Source organism: Apus apus, chromosome 7 (assembly GCF_020740795.1).
Source record: "Apus apus isolate bApuApu2 chromosome 7, bApuApu2.pri.cur, whole genome shotgun sequence".
In the NCBI taxonomy this organism is placed as follows: Eukaryota; Metazoa; Chordata; class Aves; order Apodiformes; family Apodidae; genus Apus; species Apus apus.
The window spans coordinates 2,160,132-2,178,742 of record NC_067288.1 but is presented as its reverse complement, the minus strand read 5'-3'; the positions used below and the strand labels follow the sequence as shown (position 1 = coordinate 2,178,742).

Sequence of the window (18,611 nt, the reverse complement as noted above, 5' to 3'; positions counted from 1 at the left end):
GCGTGCGGCCCGTGCCAGGGCTGCCAGAGGAGGTGAAGCAGATCTTTCCAGCCCTGTCTGAGCAGGGGGACAGCTGAAAACAAAATATTTTTTGTTTCTCCCCTGCCACATTGCACCTCATTGCAGTGGGCCCTTTGAGTGTTTAGAGCACTAGTCTGTTGGGGGATTTTTTCAGAAAGAGGTTTTGCTTGTTCAGGTCTGCGTGGAGGTTTTGTTAAGATGCTCCGCGTGGCTTTTTCCACATGTACAACTAGTCGTGACATGACTTTAGGCTTGAGCACAATAAAATAAAACTAGTCAAGAGAAGATGCTAAGATAAGCAGATGAGCAATGTTTATAAACTGTAAGAGCCTCCCAGATTTGATAAATGTCCGTTCTAGCCTCCATGGCCCATGGTGCTAAAGAAAGAAGAAATCAATATTGCAGGAGCTTTTACAGAAAATTTATGGGCGTGCTTTGTTCAGCAGCAGTATATCAAGATTGAAGCACTGTGCACTTACTTATGAAAGGGCTTGCAGAGAAGTCTCTTGTTCAATTCACAAACTGTTCCAGGGAATTAAATTGGGGAATATGGAAATGGGCTTTTAAAATTTTATTTATTTATTAGGGTATACCCTGAAGAAGGAAGTGCTGTAATAAATTATCAAACTCCTTTGAGGAATGTGGCTGAATAGACAGCAACAGTGAATCGTAGTCCCTGGCAAAGTTACAGAGCATACCTGCTCCACTTCTTATTTATGGGATAACTGAATTAGTATGGACTGGTTTTCTAATAGGAATTCCTCCCCCCCAACCCCTTCAGATGGACTTTTGCTGTATTTAGGTACTGCCTTCCAGAGAAGAAGTAGATACTCACGTGTGAACGTCACGGTGTTCTGAAAGCACAGAAGCAGTTTTCTGTGTCACAGCGTGATGGTTGCACCCTGATGCTTACACCTTTTGTGATTTGATCCCTGATTCAAGGTGTCTTTTACTGTCAATATTGCTAAGAAAGCATTGCTCTGCTGTGTGGTTGCTGGGGAGCATGCCAGGCACACGGAGCACCCTTCAGCCCAGGCCGTGGCCATGGGTAGCTCCTGTAGGGGAGGAAGAGGGAGATTATCCCCCACCCCAGCCACAGAGACCCACATGGGGTCCAACTCACAGCTGTGAATTAAAATTTAAGAATGTAAAGCAGAACAGATAGTTAAGAATGGTTGGTGGAATGAACTGAAGCATTAGGGAGTGGTTGTGAGTGGAAAGAGGGACTGTGGATACAGTGGAGAGCAGAGGGAAAGCAGCTCACGGTCGCTGTCCCCTGCTCCTCATAGGGGGTTAGATGTGGTGTGTTCAGATGATGTTCTGGAGTTGTCAAGGCAGGTGATTAAGTGCCAGTAGACTCTGTGCAAGTTAAATTCCGCCTCATCTTGAGAATACAAGGTGAAACCAGAGAAATGAGGCTGCTCTCAGGCAGCTTAAATGCTTAGGATTTAAAAAATGCTGCCCGGCGCTGGCTGCTGGGTATGAGGTTGTGTTACCAAGGAGCAGCAGCATCTCCTCGTGCACAGGCTCAGCCTGCTGAGGGGCAGCTGTGGCACGATGGTCAGCATAGGCTTGTGGGTCACAGGGCTGCTTTATGGCCCATTTGCCCTCTCAGTAAGAGTTACTCAGATCATTACATCTCTTGTTCCTTTGGACAGCAGGACTCTTACTGAAGTACTCATGCAACTGTGTGGACGGGAGGCCTCTCTCTCTCTGTAGTAAGACTAAATTCTTAAATGCACTTTAAAGGCTTTAATGAAAAGCATCAAGAATCAGGATGATCTTTGCTTGAACACATCTTCCAAGTTACACCTACGTTGCACCTTTCTGCCGTGGTGCACCACCCTGTCTGCCTCATGTTTATCTTCGTTTTGTGCTGGTCACATATTGGAGCACAGAATTCCACAACAGCACAGGAGAACTAGGTTTTGAGAGTATTTTCAAAAAACTCCAGCCTGGGAGCACTGACCTGCTTCTCTGAATAAGATGCCAGTAAGCATCATGGAAGGAGGGAATAGGTCAGACTTTGGATGTGTGGTTGGTTCACTTCCTTTAGAGTGATTTGAAATGGTTTCTTATTCTTGAATAATAAATAGCCTCAACAGTTCCAAGTCGCAGCTAAAACAAAACAGGCTGGATTTGCATCTTGAGTGTTGCTCAGCTGAAATGTAAAAAAGCACCTCTGACTTAATCAAGTTCATTTCATTGTGTTTTGCACTATTGTTACCAAAGTGAAACTATCTTGTATACTTGTACTCTGCTTTATGTTCTTATGTTTACCCTTTTCTCTTTGCATCCTTAAGGGGGGGTTAGTTTAAGATTTCCTCAGTAATTGTGGGCATTGGTGCTCCTTTATTAGTGCTCCCTGTGCACTGTGCTTTGCAGATCATGGCTTTCATGTTTTCTGCCTGTACCTCCCAGAGGCCTGTGCAGCAACACGGAGCCCTTGCTTGGTCCCTTCCTGTACCGCAGAGGAAGGAGGTATTGGGCTGAGCTAAACCAATGAAGGGAAAACAACGCCAGAACTACATGTAAACACATCTCTCACTGCCAGTAATTTTGTGCCCTAAGGCAAGATGACAGTGGCATGTCCTCACACCAGGAGTCAGCTTGACACATTCACTCTAGGCTAGAGGAGCAGAGACATACGTAACAGGTCCAGGAAAAGCACGTGTTTACAAGTGATGATGGTACATGGTGTTAGGGATCTCTCCAGCTGCCAGCAGATGACCTGACACATAGCCAGGTCAGCTTTTTCTTGTTGTATGTTTGGCACAGAGTAATTCTACCAAAGGTCTCCAGGAAGATATGGGATGGCTTGTGTAGCACTGAGTACCCAATTAAAAGGTGAAAGTAAAGCAGAGGATCTCCGTGCTTTGATTAAAAAAACACACGTGTTCTTGGTGTACCATGTTTGAAGTTGAAGCTGTGGTTTCCCAGAAATCTGGGCTAGGGTTAGGGCTGGGACTACCTTTCTGCGTGGTTATTTCCTGAATTTCCATGTGGTTTCTGTGTGGTGGCCTCAGGTTTCCCCGCGGCCGCTGGAGGTGAGCACTGAGCTTCTCCACTGCTGCCCAGCAGGGCTCTGAGCCCAGTCCTGAGGAGGCCACTGGTCACAAGCTGTAATGGAGACATTAAGAGTCTTTCAGGAACTCAAAACATTGCTTGGATCTCCCCCAGGGAATTATCCAGTGCTTTTGCATGCACACTCCTTTATTCTAATCTCACTTTTAACAGTTTTCTTGCTAAGGCATTGTTTTGGTGAATCATACCTATGAAAGCATCTTCTCCTCTTCCCTGTTCTCTCACTCCTGTTGTTCACACTCTTCTTTTCTTTTAAATATTTGAATAATTAGCAACAGTGGGCACAGAAAGGTTTCTGTCAATGTGAGCTGTGTTGGTGTGTGTTTGACATGGCTTGCTGAGTGGGGAAGGGTTGGCAACAGGGAGTGACTTTATTCAGCCACAGCTTTCCAGCAATTCCGTGGCTTCCTGTTTGCAAGAAAAGCTTTCAGACAGCCGTTCCGGTATTCCTCTAATCTTTAAATGCATGTTTTCCAAATGTCTTCCACAGGTGCCAACAAAAAAGCTGAAGAAATATGAGAAAGAGTACCAAACAATGCGGGAGAGCCAGCTGCAGCAGGAAGATCCTATGGACAGATACAAGGTATGAGAGATGCTCCTGTGGGATCCCGTTTCATTGGCTACACCTTGTGCCCTGGTTCTGGCAGTTGAGCAGGGGGGTGTGTGCCCTGCTCAGCTCTCCAGAATGTGCTGGTGCAGACCCTAGGGAAGTTAAGTGGCAGGTGAAACTCATCCCTTTCTTGAACAAGCACTTGGACCACTTGGACTTAGCGTTTTTTTCCAGGAATGTTTCAGTCACGATTTGTAACTTTCAAGACATCTCTAAGTAGCCACATATAATATTTTTCTTTTTCCAGTTTATATGTTTGTAGGTAACTCTCCTGCTGTTGCACTTTTACGGGAGATCTTCATGAGACGCAGAAACAAAGGGTGATTCTCAGCTACAGACACAGAAAGGAGAAAACACACATTGTTGTAGCCCAAGCTGTGTGCAGTGTCATCCACAGAGACTTTTGGAAGATGAACTCTTCCTTGACTGACACGATCCTTGTTATTCATCTCTGTTTATGCCAAGAGTTAGTAATTCTTTGTTAATACAGTGCCCAGTATGGTGGGACCCAGAGCTCTCCTGGGGGTCCCAAGGTACTACTGCAGTAGACTTCGTAGTGATAAATATCCTGCTTTAAAGCAGCAGAGAAATAAAGATCCGGTTATTAACCTGATAGCTTGAGAGTTCACCAACAAAAAGGTTCTTTCATTTTGGATCAGTATTGCTTATCTTTCCAATGTATTTGCTTTTATTGTCACTGCTGCTTTCTGTTGCCATAGATTTTTGGTGTGACGGAGGCTCTGCCTCTGGGCATTTACTTCTCTCAGTGTTCAGGATCCATTGATTGATGACCTGGTTTGAAAACTTCAACTTTCTTTAGGTGACGCTGCCAGCAGTGAAGCACTTTACTACCCACTGCCCAGGAACTGACATTGCTTACGTATACCTGTACTGTTTTCCTGCTGTTCTTCGTTGTGCCTTAACGTGTTAAGTGACATTTCAGTTGGTACAGAGCCTACCAGGAGTGTGGAGTAGTAAATAACCATACAGGGTGCAACTGGTCTACATGGTCTGTGAAAGTAAAGACAGTACACCGTGTTCAGAAAACCAGAGTATGAAAATCTGTAGTGAAAGACAATGCCATAATTCATAAATGTGATGAGATAGAGTTACAGGTACAGAGAAATTAAACTTTTTTTAAAAAAGAAAGTATTTGCCTGTGAAAAAATGTGTTTTGGGTGTAGTTCTTTTGATTTTGTGTTTGTGAGAACTGGGACTGCTGTAGCAGCTGGGAGCCAATAGTGAGTGTGACCAATTAAAAAAAAACACAATTTAACTGCTGATTAAGTTCTGACTAAGTATTTTTCCAGTGCTTTACTTACAGTACTGTGGAATTAAAATAATACTTAGGAAAAAAATCAGGCTTCTTTGAAGCTCCACGGAGGCTTATGAACTAGTTAATCTTGGGCGATGGGTGGTGAAGAACATTATCCCCAAGCTGGAAATGAGGATATAGGAAGTGACTCTTCAGCCAGTGTTTATGTGAGTCACTATCACAGTCAAGATCCCAGCCCAGGGTTTGGGCTTGTGCTTTTGCAACTGACTGTGTGACTTTTTTGTTTTATTTTTTATTAAGCCGGGTTGGGTCTGATCCTTTTAGCGATGCTGTGATTAGAGAGTGCCTGTAACAAGTTAGTTGCACATTAAATTCAATGTTTGGATGTGTTCTTCAGCTGATGGGAGTCATGGAGAAATGCTTCTAAGTGCTCTCTGTTCCTTGTCTTGATTGTTTGATTGTATTAACGTGCCAAGCCCAGGCTGGTAGAAATTGGCATTTCAAGAGCGTTTCCAAAGGGCAGCAAAAACTCAAACTGTGTCGATCCTCCCAGCTTCTCTTCTCCCTTAAATGATCATTCTGCAGCCTGTGTGTTTAGAAATGCATTTCATTTTGGCAGCAGCAGTGCCAGGCTTTGCCCAGCCAGGCTTGGTTTGGGAAAGGACTGAGCCTACTGTTGGAAAAGCCAGTATTGCCTCCGAGCACGGCGTTGCTGTTAGCTCCCTCCGGCCTTGGCGCCCTCTGCGTGGGCTTCACGCCCTACATTGCTGAAATTCTTAGAGTTTCTCTAAACCAGAACATGATGGGTTTTTGGTTTATTGCCCAGGAAGGGGTTATTTCTTGGATGGGATTGCTGGAATGGACATCCCTGCAGAGTATTCCTCTTACAGGTCCAGAAGAAATCGGTTTTTGGTCTATTGGTAGTTTTTAGTTATAGTTGTTAGAGTTTTTTGTTGTTTGCAGCTTGTTAACAGTTTTTATTGCTGACTGAGCTTTGTCAGGACCACAGAGACATTGGCACTGCTGTGTTGCAGTGGTGCTTCAGTAAGACACCTCCTTGCAACCTGGTCCTCAGTGGAAATGACTTGTTGGACAGTTGAGAGCACAGGAGAGCTGAGGTGGGAGCAGCTGCTGCTGCTGCCTCCTTGAGCCATCCCTGCTGCACTGTGGGCAGCACGGAGGGGACCCGTGGGAGCTGGTGCAGCTCTGCCTGAAGGTCTGACTTTCACCCAGGTGTCCCAGGGAGACCCAGACCCAAACAGAGCAAGGGAAGAGCTCAACTTCCTCCTCTTCTCCCCAGCACGGGGATGTGGGGCTGAGCAGAGATGCTTCCTGCCTGCGGGCAGCTGTGTATGTCCAGGCAGGGTCCAGTCTCCCGCAATCCCACCAGCCCCACACTCTCCACAAACTCCAGAAAAGGGATATTTTTGCCTACCAGTAACCAGTCACATTTTCTCAACAGGTGAAGTTCACGAGCTGCACTAAGCTGTGTTATGTGCCACAGGAGTTCCTGCCCAGCTCGTATTTTACATGTTGATTGTGGTTTGACTTAGCAAAAGAGCAGTATTAAAGAGTTTTGTTATTTTTGGTGTTTTGTTTCCTTCTTATTACAAGTAACATTTAGGGAAAGTGTATTTTTTATGGACACCTTTTCACTTTATTTTCCATTGCTTGTAACAAACTGACCACTCACATTTTTGTCAGGTAGATTTCTCTATATGCTATGGGGTTTTTTCTGTGTCTGAGGACATATCCTGTAACAGGCTTTTGGATGACTTGATGAGAAACTGCAAGAGTTGAGCTTGGGACTCCTTGATTTAAAATAAAGAGGATGTAACCATGCAAAGAGGGGCTGGAGTTTTGCAAATACACCCTGCTTGTGCACACAGTTCTGTTCCGAGGCTAGAAACGCCTTTTCCTCTGTGGACCTTGTGCAACAGAGCAGTTGTCTCTGAATAAATGTGTAATTTGGATGTAACAGCCTTTTGCGTGTTTGAAGTAGAAGCAAAAAATCATTTTTATTCAGAGTGATGTAACTGAATGGTAACTGTCATGAGGAAAAACAAGACAACTAGGTGTGGATCATTGTTTGCTCGTGGGGTTTTTTTTAAGTGTGTTTTGGAAATTCTTCTTCAGAGTCAACAAACAGAAAACACAAACCACCTCCATGTTGCTTCCCATGAGAGGTTTTCCTGGATAGTTTACTGTAAAACCCTTTTGAGTTTCTAGATGGAGGTTCTCAGGGTTTTCCTTCAGAGCCCCTCTGCAAGACTTCAGTTTGCTGACATCCCGAGGAGTGGATTTTAATTTTGTTTTCCTTCCATCACTGGGGATCTGTTCACGCCCAAAGATCTGGGGTTTGGGTGTTTGCTCATCGGAAGATGTGACTTTGAATTGCTTAACAAGGTTTGTGACTTGTTTCAACCCACTTGAGTAGCAGCACAGAGCGGATGCATCATCACCACTAATCGTGTCAGGAACTGCTCCTTGCTGCCAGGGGGGAGCAGAGGGTGGAGTTCAGCCTTTCAGTCTCCCTGAGCTGAGGCTTGCCTGCTGCTTTCAGATTTCCCTTCTTTCCGTCCACCCTGGGATGGAAGCTGGAATATATCCTCTTTCAAACTCTGACTCAAAAACCCACTGAAGAATCAGCAATCTTTATTATTATTTTTTAATTATTTTTTTTTCTGTATTTGTTGGTATTAAAAATTATTTTATATCCTATTTTCACTGTCTTTACACCAATGGTTGAAAGCAGTGTTTGGTCTGTGACTTTGCAGGAGGTAAGTTGATTTGTGTTTGTATGTATCAGCAGTGTTTGTCCTTTGTGGAAATGCAGTATCCTCCTTTTAAAAGCTAACCAGAGTTCACCACCTGCCTTTGGTAAAAGGGAGGAGGAATTTGGGAAACAGGGATCTCTTATTTTACTGATTGTAGAAACTGAGCAATGCAGAAGAGAAGGAGATTGTTGTCATAGTCAGTGAGTTGGTGGTGGTGTGTAGAGAAAAGGCAGGAAGCTGTTTATGCCAGGGACAAGTAGCAGGTCTGACGAGTTGGCTTATGCCAGGTTCCAAAGTGCTGTGTGATGCGAGTCCTGCTGTAAGGAACCAGCTCCATCTGTTGAGCTTTATGCCACTGCAAATGGGATTTGATAAAGCCCTGTAAACATTTCAGAGGCACTGGAAGTAGTTTGCTACGTAGGAAGAGCATTGTTTGTTGGTTTTGTCTTTGCCATGTAACGGTAGGTTTTATTTAGACTTAAGCAGATTAAGAGTTTCCTCCCGAGGAAGGGGAGGAGCTGGAAAAGACAAACCATCTAATTGCTCACACTGCCCTGTGTGGAGGAAGAATAAAGGTGGCCCCTATAAGAGACTTTCAGCTGGAAATTCAAAGGATGGTGAACGAGATAAAAACATCTCTTAGCTGTTGACTGGATGCCCAAGGTAAGAGATCTTTAGCTTACTCCAAACATGCCGTGTACGTTCCAGTTTAAGAGGAGGATAGTGCATTTCCAGCCACAGAGCTTGCTTACCCACTGTCTGCGAATGCAAAGCAGGAACTGCCAACTCCACATCGTGCAGCTTGCTTTGCAGACACTGAAGCTTTTGGCAAAAGCACAGCAAAACTGTTCAAGCAAACTTCTTTCTGGGTAATTCTGTCTTAAGGATTTGTTGATTTTTCCCTCTAAGCAACATCCCTGTGAAAAGGTATTGGTGCCTCAGCACCTGGCAGCAGTACTGTCCTGATCTGGTCCCAGTTCTTAGGTGAACTCAAGTCATTTTCTGACAGCTGCTCACTGGCAGAACTGTGTCAACCCACATTTCTAAGACAGGCTGAACAAAATGCAGAAATAAGAACACATTGGAACCTTTTTAAACTATTACTAACGACTGCAATTTGATTTTACACTTTAAAATATAATACTATCTTTACAGAAGAATTGTACTTTGAAAAATTCCTTGTTCCAAGCAGAATACGATGCAATTGAAATGAAAAAGATCCCCAAAGTTGTGTGTCTTTTAGCAGTGGGTGTTTTAACCGTATTGAAACAAAAGTGTTTTGCTTAGAGTTTCTGTAACAAAACAATGTATTTAAAGTACAGTCTCTTGGAAAGGAAGTGAACTTACTTTCCTGTAGAGAGCAGTGCATAGTCTCGTTGCACAATAGGGTCACATCAAAGAGAGAGTATTTGCAGAGGTTTTGCTTCCTGCCACAGATGAAGCTCCCACACAGAAGAGACCTTTCTTAGCATCCTCTCCGAGCAGTCATTGTCCTTTTTTTGTTTAAAGACAAGCATGCAAAATCTTCCTGCAACGGAAATGAAAATTGCAGTTTCACAGTGGTGAAGCTGGGAAGGAAAAAGTATCTGAGCGTAGCTGGTGAGCAGGAGGAAGTGCAGAGGCAGGTAGACAATGTGCTTCTGCAAAGAAATGACATTTTGCGGGAAGGCATTCACTGAACAACTCAATAATTTCTTGCTGTCTTAGGTGCTGGTGTATCATTTACTGTTTTTTCTTGGACAACATAAATTACCTTTCAAGTGGGCACAGGTCCTGGCACGGCAGCATGTAGGTTGTTGTTCTTGCACCTTTGAGTTTCTATGTGAGCTTGGTATGTTTCCGTGAGTTTCCACGGGGCACAGGTTTCCTTTTCAGTCTCTTTTGGTATGAAGGATTGATGGTCATTGTGTGACTGAGCACATTTTTTTCTCTCTTAAAATCCATTTGAGGATTTTAGGCGCCTCTGTCTGTCCCACGTGTCTGTGTTCTTCTGAAGATGAAGATGTGTATTTATTTGATGTGGCTTCTTGGAAGTCCCCTGACCCACAGACATCTTCTGAATATGATTTCTGTTTCTCAGCCCTAGAAGAACAGTCACCAAAATTGATTTTTAAAAACCATTGATTACTGCTGTTCATTCTTCTCCGTGTGCTTCCCTTCTCTAGTTAGTGCTCAATGTAGTCATTTCTACCTGTGTGCAGAGTGGGTAAGGGAGGACCAGGGCCTGCATTTTTTGTTGCCAGGCATTGCCCACTGAGCACGTGCCTGTGCTCAGGGAGTGAGGTCCCTGCTCCCTCTGGCACTTTTTCTCAGCACGTATCCCATGAAACGTGCACTGTTGTCACAGGCACAAGTGGCAGAGTAGGTGCACACAAATGGAGATACCAGTTGTTTGAACTGTAGGGAGCTCCCTGCTAAATGCTGTTCTTTACTGGTCCTGCCAGGAGATGGGAAGTTGGCACTACATTGCATACAAAATGGACTGGTTTTTATGGCTTCCTGCAGACAAAATGTTGTAAAATGGGGCAGGACAGCTTTCTGCTCTTTGATTTGAAACATTGTTATGAGTATCTTTTAACTGGTCCCTGTTCACTGCTGCTGGATTTTGTCTGCCTGATTTATTTTGATGATGAGCAAGCAGAAACCAAGTGCCTTTGTGGAGAGAACTGTGTTTACTTTTGACAGAGAAACCCCACAAATCTGTGTCACTGATGCGACACAACCGTAGCCGTTGGGATGGATGTAAGTGGAATCGCTGCCTTTGCACTGCTGGCTTTAATTCACTGTTGTTTCCCAGAGCAGCAGTCCTGTCTTCATGTGCACTCTTGCCTCCTTGGTGTTTTACACACACAAGATACTTGCTTACTGCTCTGCAATATTGGTGAGGATTAACTTCCTTTTCTGGTTGTTCCTTTCTTTCTGCAGAGGGAGAACCGCAGGCTCCACGAAGCAAGCATGAGGCTGGAGCAGGAGAATGATGACCTTGCCCATGAGCTGGTGACAAGCAAAATTGCCTTACGGAATGACCTGGACCAGGTAATGCTAACAGAGATGGGTCCCCGCTCAGGCTTGGCAGCACCAATTCTAGGAGCCCTGTTGTGTGCTCAAGTGAAAGCATGAGCACGTCATTAAAAGCGTTATGATTTGCATAAAGACGCCTGACAACCTCATTTCTAGTTGCAGTCAGAAAGCTGGTTTTCCACATGTATGCACCTGCAGGTGCTCACAGCAGTGTCTTGCCAACACTGACTGCACCTCCTCTGCTGTGGATTGTTCAGGAAATGCAAGCCATAACCTTTAGGCAGATAGCAAAGAAAGAACATTTACTTGAAAACAGTGCCAGGGGCGCCTCAGAAGAGGAATTTCCAGGCACGTTGCCTTGCAGGGTGTCTGCCACCTTGCATGGGTCTGGTTTTCACAGCAGTTTTAGTACAGCAAACGAAATCCAGAGATAATGAAGTGGTGTGGCACCAAAACTTAGAAGGGTTCCTGGGTGTCCTTTGATAACTTGTTTTCCATGAAGACTGGAAAACAAAGGGAGCAGCATTGAGAGCCCGTTATCTCAGAACTGCACACTCAGCTGTGCATTCATGGTATCCATACGTTCCTTAACAGCAGTTCCTGAGGTCCTGGGTACTGGAGGGCCATTCTCTGCCACACCTCGTGATTAGTCCTTGCTCAGAGAGAACTGTGGTGCCTCTTGTAAAATCTTTTCCTGCAGGGGCCTTTTGATTTGATTTCCCTGTAGTTATTTGGCTTTCTTTATCTACACCCAGAATTGTAAACACCGTCGACCACAGTTGTGCAATCAGATTCTTGACAGTTAGGCTCTGCTGGTCTGGATCCGTGTGATTCTAAAAGTCTGAGCTGCCTTGGCAAGCAAACTAAGGTGGGGATGTCTTGTGTGTGATGGACAGTTTTCCGTGAAGCCAAAGGGAGTGTGTGGAGGTGCTCTGTCTTACCCAGAACAGCTGCACACAAAGCAGCTTTGTGTCTGCTGCCCAAGCTTCTTTCTCCTCGAGTATCATGGCAAGGCTGCCCAACACATCCCTCTGCCAGTTCCATTCCTTGCTCTCCTGTATTTTAGCAATCTTTCTGTAGGCCAGAGTGGCTCCATGTTTTCCTACACCCTCCCTCAATTCACTGGCACTGAAAGAAGAGCTTCGTGCTGCTGCAGTGGCCTACAAGGACAGGTGATACCCTACACCTGGAGAGCCTGGAACAAACACATAAAAGGAGGAAAGATTTGCAGTTCCTTCAAAGCATATCTTAAACACGTCTTTCCTCAGAAAAATCCATGTCATCCCTGAGTTCTTTTGCTCTAAGATGCCAATCTTAGCAGTTTTCCATTTGTTCCCTGCTTGTTTTCCTTTCTCCCATACAGCCACATACACACTAAGCAATGCAGGCACCCTCAGTCCACCTCTTCAGTCATGGGCCTGGTGGAGCTGCTTCTGCTACCCACAACTGCCATGAATGCCCTCATTAATAATTAACACTGCAGCAGATAGATAAGCTGGTGCCAACAGTAGTGGTAGAAAACCAAACTGCAACTCGGAGACAGGATCTGTACAGTTATTTGCTGTTTCCAGGGCCCTTTCCCCTCTTGTGTTTTCAGCAAAACAAATACTATTTGACCACAACTCTTGCCTGTTCCAGCACCTCAATACTGAGCAGGGCAGTGGTGTGATGCAGCCTGTGTTTCCCAGCTGGGAAGGTCAATGGAATATACCCAGGCATTGAGAAATATTTTTCTCTCCTGGTGGTTGGTGAGGATGATGCTCACAAAACCATTCCCAATATGTTTCACCATAAGCTCAGCCCTTCTATGAAAAGAGAAAATTCATATTCTCCAGTACACTCACAGTGTCAGGTTTCTCCAGGTAATATTTATCTGCACTGATAAATAAACCAATTTATCTGGTGGTCCTGTTTGTCCTTTCATACTGGTCTTTGCCTGGACACTTGGTAAGGTACAGTGCAGGCACCTTGTATTCTCTACAGTATCAGGTTTCCCTGATACTTACAAATACAAAACTGGAAAGAGTTACCTGAAGTTACACAGGAGCTAAATCACACTCACTTACATGAATATTTCTCAAAAAAAATATATCTGTACAGCATTGTTTGCTCTAGGTTTGTATTAGGAGGTAGTATCTGTGCTTACTTGCCATCTGGGCATAGGTAAACATTTGGCAAAAAGGTCCTTTTGCACAGTTGTTGAAACACAGTGAAGTAACTTAGAAAATAGCTACTTGAAAAGGGAATTTCATATAAGAAATAGGTTAAATGAGCCATCGGAGGGTAGGAGAAGGCTGTGCTAGAACCTGAACCTGCAGCATTCCTGAGATGAACATACCCATACATGTGTATTGGCACAGATGACATCTGATTCACACCAGTTTCTAATTCTAGGCTGAAGACAAAGCAGATGTTTTGAACAAGGAGCTTCTCCTGACCAAGCAGAAGCTTGTGGAGACTGAGGAAGAGAAACGGAAGCAGGAAGAGGAAACTGCTCAGGTGAGGCATCCCCAGCTTCTCACATTCAGCAAGCAAGTGCAAGGCAAAGGGTGTGCAGAAGAGCATGGGTATGCTGCAGAAGGGAGTTTGTCTTCAAAATGCAGACACAATTAAAAATGTCCAGTGCCAGGGTACATGTGTGGGGGTTTTTAAAGTACAGTTTTCAGTGTTTTCCTTTATTTGAGCTCTGAACGTTCTGTTTCCCATATTTAATCCTCTTCCCACTGTTCTAATAGTCATTTGCAGTGGTGGTGAGCAGTCACAACTAAGGAGATATGATCAGACCTCTTTTAATTATCTAAACAAGGAGCTGCAATTGTTCCCTTTTAAGTGGCCGTTTCGGACTCAGCTGCTGATTCACTGAAAGAAACTGTGAATGTTCCTGTCTGAAGCTAGAACCAGCAGGAGAACAGAGTTGGGAGTTGGAAGGATGTTGCTGACAAGATCTGTCCTCCTGTGCAAAATATTCCATCTTGGATTTAGACACGTAGTCCTACGTATCTAACATGCTGAATACTGAGATACACAAAAGTGTGTTTCTAAGTGACACCCTGATTTGTGCTTTTTGCCATTTGAACAGTGATTACAACAGAGTGTCTCTCTAAAATGGAGGTTGTAGAGTTCTGTGTTTGCTACCAACAAGGCAGTGGAGGCCTTTCTCCTACTGAAAGGGCTCTCAAAATGTAGCAATTCTGGTCAGGGGAGGCAGGAGTTACCTGCAGGGTAATGCAGCCCCACAGACAAAAACAAGTTATTTTCTCCTATTACAGAGTTGAGAGCAATAATGCTGAGAGATTCTTCTCCCTGTTCCATCTCCAGACAGATGGTCTGTCTGCCCAAACCTGCTGTGACAGTGTGCAGGAAAACAAAACCACAATGAGTAAAATCCACTCAATAGTAATGCTCTCCTTTGTGTGCTCTGGACCAGCATTTAGTGCAGGGAAAGAGAATCACCCTCCAGAGGAGCACAGCAGGGACACACTGTATCACAGCATAGACTTGGTTATCACTCAATATAATAAGTATTTGAATATTAAGCAAATCAGACTCTTGTCTAAAGAACTGGGATTTGGTAGGGAAAAGCTGTAGAACTGTTGTAAATGCAGCAAGACTTGGAGAGAAGGGTCTGATGATGCATTTTAAGAACTCCTTTTGGTGTACTGTGTAACATCTCTCCTTCAATTCCTAGCTGAAGGAAGTGTTCAGGAAGCAGCTAGAGAAGGCAGAATCTGAGATTAAGAAAACTACAGCCATCATTGCAGAGTATAAACAGGTACTGTTCTAGGGACACTTCCTCATATTTATATGTCAACTTCTTTCAACCTGTTCTGAGAGCTGAATTTTCAGAGTTGCAGCTCTCATACTTAAAATAAGACACACTGCATTTCAGCTGTACAGAGAGCAAGCATTGTAATTTGTCATAAATCTTTGTGTGGTTTTCCTAATAGTCTCCTAATTTAGGGAATCAGGAATAACCTGTCTTTAAGCTAATTTTAGTACTGCAGCATGAATGCTTCTTTGTTCTGGGACATAACACAGTGTAAACATTACAAACCCATTATCCATAAAATGCTTTGGTCTTTGTGTTCAGGTTCTATATTGAATACTGCCATTTTTTCACTCTCATTACCAGCAGCAGTGGGTTTGTTAATTTGCTTCTAGTGAGGCAGGTTTTAAGAAACGTTGGTGCTCTCAAAAATAATTGCTAAAAAGCACAGATTATGGTTTCTAGTATAACTTTCAGTTATAACTTAAGTAAACTTTAGCTAAGACACTGTTTTCTCTGCTCCAGATTTGTTCCCAGCTGAGTACCAGACTGGAAAAACAACAAGCAGCCAGTAAAGATGAACTGGAAGTTGTGAAGGTGAGAATGATGCCCCAACATGGGATGTTTCTAACACAAGTGTTGTGGAATTCCAGGGATACCGAACAAAACAGGAGCTGAAGGTTAATGTAACCACCCAGCTGCACTGACAGCCCTGCATAGATTTTTAATGGGATGCAAACTGTGAAAGTTCATTTACTCTCATGGTTCTTTATCTTGTATCAGGCAGGTTGGAACTCTCAAGCAAGTGCATATAGTATTTGGCTTTTCATTTTCCTGTAGAAATGTGTCCTTTGGGCAAAAAAATGCAGAAAGATGTTATTTACTTGAATGTTTTAAATAAATGGGGGGGTGGGGAAAGGCCCTCTAGAAATGAAAACTTGTTTTCCCCAGTGTGGAGGGGTTGGAACCAGCTGAATTGGAGAATGTGTGTGTTGGGGTTTCTGTCAGTTAAGCCAAGGAGGTGTAAGGAGTGGGCACAGCTTGGGCTGTGCTCAGAGCTCCCATAGCAGTTCTGCACTAGAAGGAAACACTTCCTGGGCAGGTCACCCTTCCATCCCTCTGCTTTGGCCTTGACAAGTGACTAGCTGTTTCTTTAGTACTCAAGCTGAGCCTGATTTGTTGCTTTTTAGTGACCTTTTTATGTTATTGATCAAAAACAAAAACAAAAAAATATCTAGGATTGATGTTGCTACAATCTGCTGAAATACTTCAATGCCCTGTTTTAGTTGGTGTGAGCCAGGCCAGCTTGATACCTCTGGAGCCGTGAGTAACTGGTTCAGCTCTGCAGTGAGCCCAAGAGCTGGACTGGTGTGTGTCAGGCAGTGTCAGCAACAAGGGCCACCCCCAGGAGGCTGAGCAGGCACCAGTGGGGCAGTGTTGGCCCTTGCAGTGAGCACAGGCTGCTCACTTGCTTCTGGAAGTGCAGAAAGGCTGCCTCTAAAAGCATCCTGTAGAAGATCAAAATCTGTGTTAATTTGGTCAGGTGCTTTTATGGAAGACAAAAAGGTCCTGGTATGTTATGACTCTTCTGAAATTTGCTGATGAAAATACTGCAGAGCTTTGGTAGTTAGAGGGCTGGAGTAATTCTGATCTAGGAGCAAAGCCTCTCTGCTCAGAGCATGCCAAGGAGATTTCAGGACTTTTTATACTGGTTTGAATATACCCTGGAAAATGTTCATTAACTTCCCAAATTCTTTTCACGTCAGATATGAAAACTCAAGTCCTAGTTCAAGCATTACTGGCAGAAAGGCAACCTAGCATAAAAATGGCTCTTCCAGGAAGCACAACTCCTGGACCTCAGGTTTGAAACAGGCTTTCTGGGTATTTCAGGGTAAAGTGATGGCCTGCAAACACTGCAGTGAGATTTTCAGTAAGGAGGGGACACTGAAGCTGCCTGCTGTGAACACAGAGAATAAGGGCATAGAAACAGATGATGAGAAGGATGCACTGAAGAAGCAGCTGAGAGAGATGGAGCTGGAACTTGCACAGACCAAACTGCAGCTTGTGGAAGCCAAGTGCAAAATCCAGGTACGTGGGATCCAAGCACAGCAGGGCAGTTGCCTTAACCTCATGCTCAGTCCAAAGTAATTCTGAATCATGCAAAAATTGTTCCAAAAGGGAGCATGAGAGCACATCCCTGTGCTGCTGTGTATCTGTGAACGTCCAGAATCATTCTGTCTTTAAAAAAAAAAAAAGGGGAAAAAAAGAATAGAGGTTTTCTTTTGTAAATGTAAGTGTCTTTTGCTGTTTCCACAGTTTCAGCCTGTGCCTGGGAGGCTGCAAGGAAAGTTGTGGATTGCAGGGACTGAGTTTGGAGATGCTTTTTGTTGTTGTTGTTCATTATGTGGGTTTCGATCCCTTCTGACTATTCTGCTTTCTTAGGAGCTGGAGCACCAGAGAGGAGCCCTTATGAATGAAATCCAAGCTGCCAAAAACTCTTGGTTTAGCAAAACCCTGAACTCTATCAAAACGGCCACAGGCACCCAGCCACCGCAGCAGCCTCAGCAGCCCCTGCCTCCCAAAGAGGGCAGCACATAGTTCCAGCCAGACCCACTACCAGAGCACAAAGAACAACCCAACTGAAACCCTGGAGGATCCTTCCAGTGGTCTCTCCTCTTGGGGAAAGGACAAAAGGCAGAAGTGCAGGCTTGAAGTGAAATTCTTTGGTGTTTTTCATTCATTCTGATGTGACCCTTTTTAAAGAGGGGAAAAAATAATTCCTGTTCTCTGTTGAGTTCTTACTTCCCAAACTGCCTTGCTGAAAGCCACGTTCTGATACCTTCATACTTTTACACTTTATTTTATATGACTAGTTGTTAAATAAATACTTCAGAACTAGGTCTTTAATACATGACTAATTCAAAATTATTTTTATCTTGCATAGAAGGTTTGTTTCTTCTTCTGGAGGAAGAGAGAGAATGGAAAATGTAAAGTACTGAAGCATAATCTCTTTGTAGAAAGCACAGTGTAATAAGTGTGTGTGCAGGTGTCTAGGATAACTTTACACCCTGGGACCATCTCAGAAGTTGGTGGCAGTGGCTGCATCCTGCAGAGAAGCACTTTTTGTAAAGCTTAGGCCATAGCAAAGATAAGTCTTGTGCTCCCTTGGCACAACTGTTATGAGCTTCCCTGAGAATTCCTTAGTTTGGATTGTTTTTTTCTTCAGAAATGCAAGTAGTGCAGTTCTTCCTAGCACTGTTGTTTAAAGGCTATTTACAGCTGAACTGGAATTTAGCATAAAGTTACCTAGTTCCCTTTTTTATTTCATGTTTATACTAAGAATTCCAAGAAATAATTCCTTCCACTGGGACAAAGGGAAAACTGTTCAACATTTATTTGGTGTTTCTGCTGAGAAACAGAGTGAAGACCTTGCATAGTTTTGACCTTTTGTAAATCCTGTGCAATAAAGGGTAGGTTTTATTAATAAAAGTCATGAAAACCTTTCCCTGGGTCTCTATTCAAATTTGGAAATTCACAAAGAAATGAGGCATCAAATAAAAAAAAGGTCTGTGCTGCACTGATGAATAAAACATCACAGAATCTGTTGGCTAGAAGTATTTGGTGAGGAAATGCTATGTTGGTATTACTTATTTTTATAGAAACAAACATTTCCAAGCAGAATACAAAACCTAGACTTCCCAGTGGGGTAGAGTTCTCTGATGATTCCCCAAACCTGTCTGGTTGTTTTATATCTCTTAAGGTAAGACAACTCAAATGCATTCGTTTTGATTAAACCTAAGTGTTTATAGAAATACTTATTTCATGGAAAATAAAAGTATTGCTTGAACTGATGGAATATTTTTTTAATTATCCCTTTCATGTCTGAAGATGGTCTTGCAGGTAAATATCATTGCTGGACTAAAGGTTGTGTATTGTTCTATTTACAAAATTGTTCCAGGGACATTAGTTCTGTTTTGGTCCTTTTTTTTTTTTAAATCCTAAGGAATGCCATAACTTGTCAGTTTTGTATAATAAAATTTAACTATACCTGTCTTA

General features: G+C 43.6%; 1 protein-coding gene across 10 annotated transcripts in view; it reads left to right on the top strand.

Annotated features, from left to right (window-relative positions):
* The window catches only part of RABGAP1L (RAB GTPase activating protein 1 like), a 246,130-nt gene extending 227,519 nt beyond the window's left edge, over positions 1-18,611 (top strand). For 7 of the 10 annotated variants that reach the window (XM_051624379.1, XM_051624380.1, XM_051624383.1 and 4 more), the window contains 7 exons: positions 3,596-3,688; positions 10,694-10,804; positions 13,184-13,288; positions 14,478-14,561; positions 15,081-15,152; positions 16,446-16,643; positions 16,998-18,611. In XM_051624379.1, the coding sequence (XP_051480339.1) occupies positions 3,596-3,688; positions 10,694-10,804; positions 13,184-13,288; positions 14,478-14,561; positions 15,081-15,152; positions 16,446-16,643; positions 16,998-17,153 (819 nt within the window). In that variant the 3' untranslated portion in view covers positions 17,154-18,611. Of the gene's footprint in view, positions 1-3,595; positions 3,689-3,962; positions 8,432-10,693; positions 10,805-13,183; positions 13,289-14,477; positions 14,562-15,080; positions 15,153-16,445; positions 16,644-16,997 lie in introns of those variants that run through there. The other 3 variants (XM_051624388.1, XM_051624381.1, XM_051624384.1) reach the window with 3 other exon arrangements.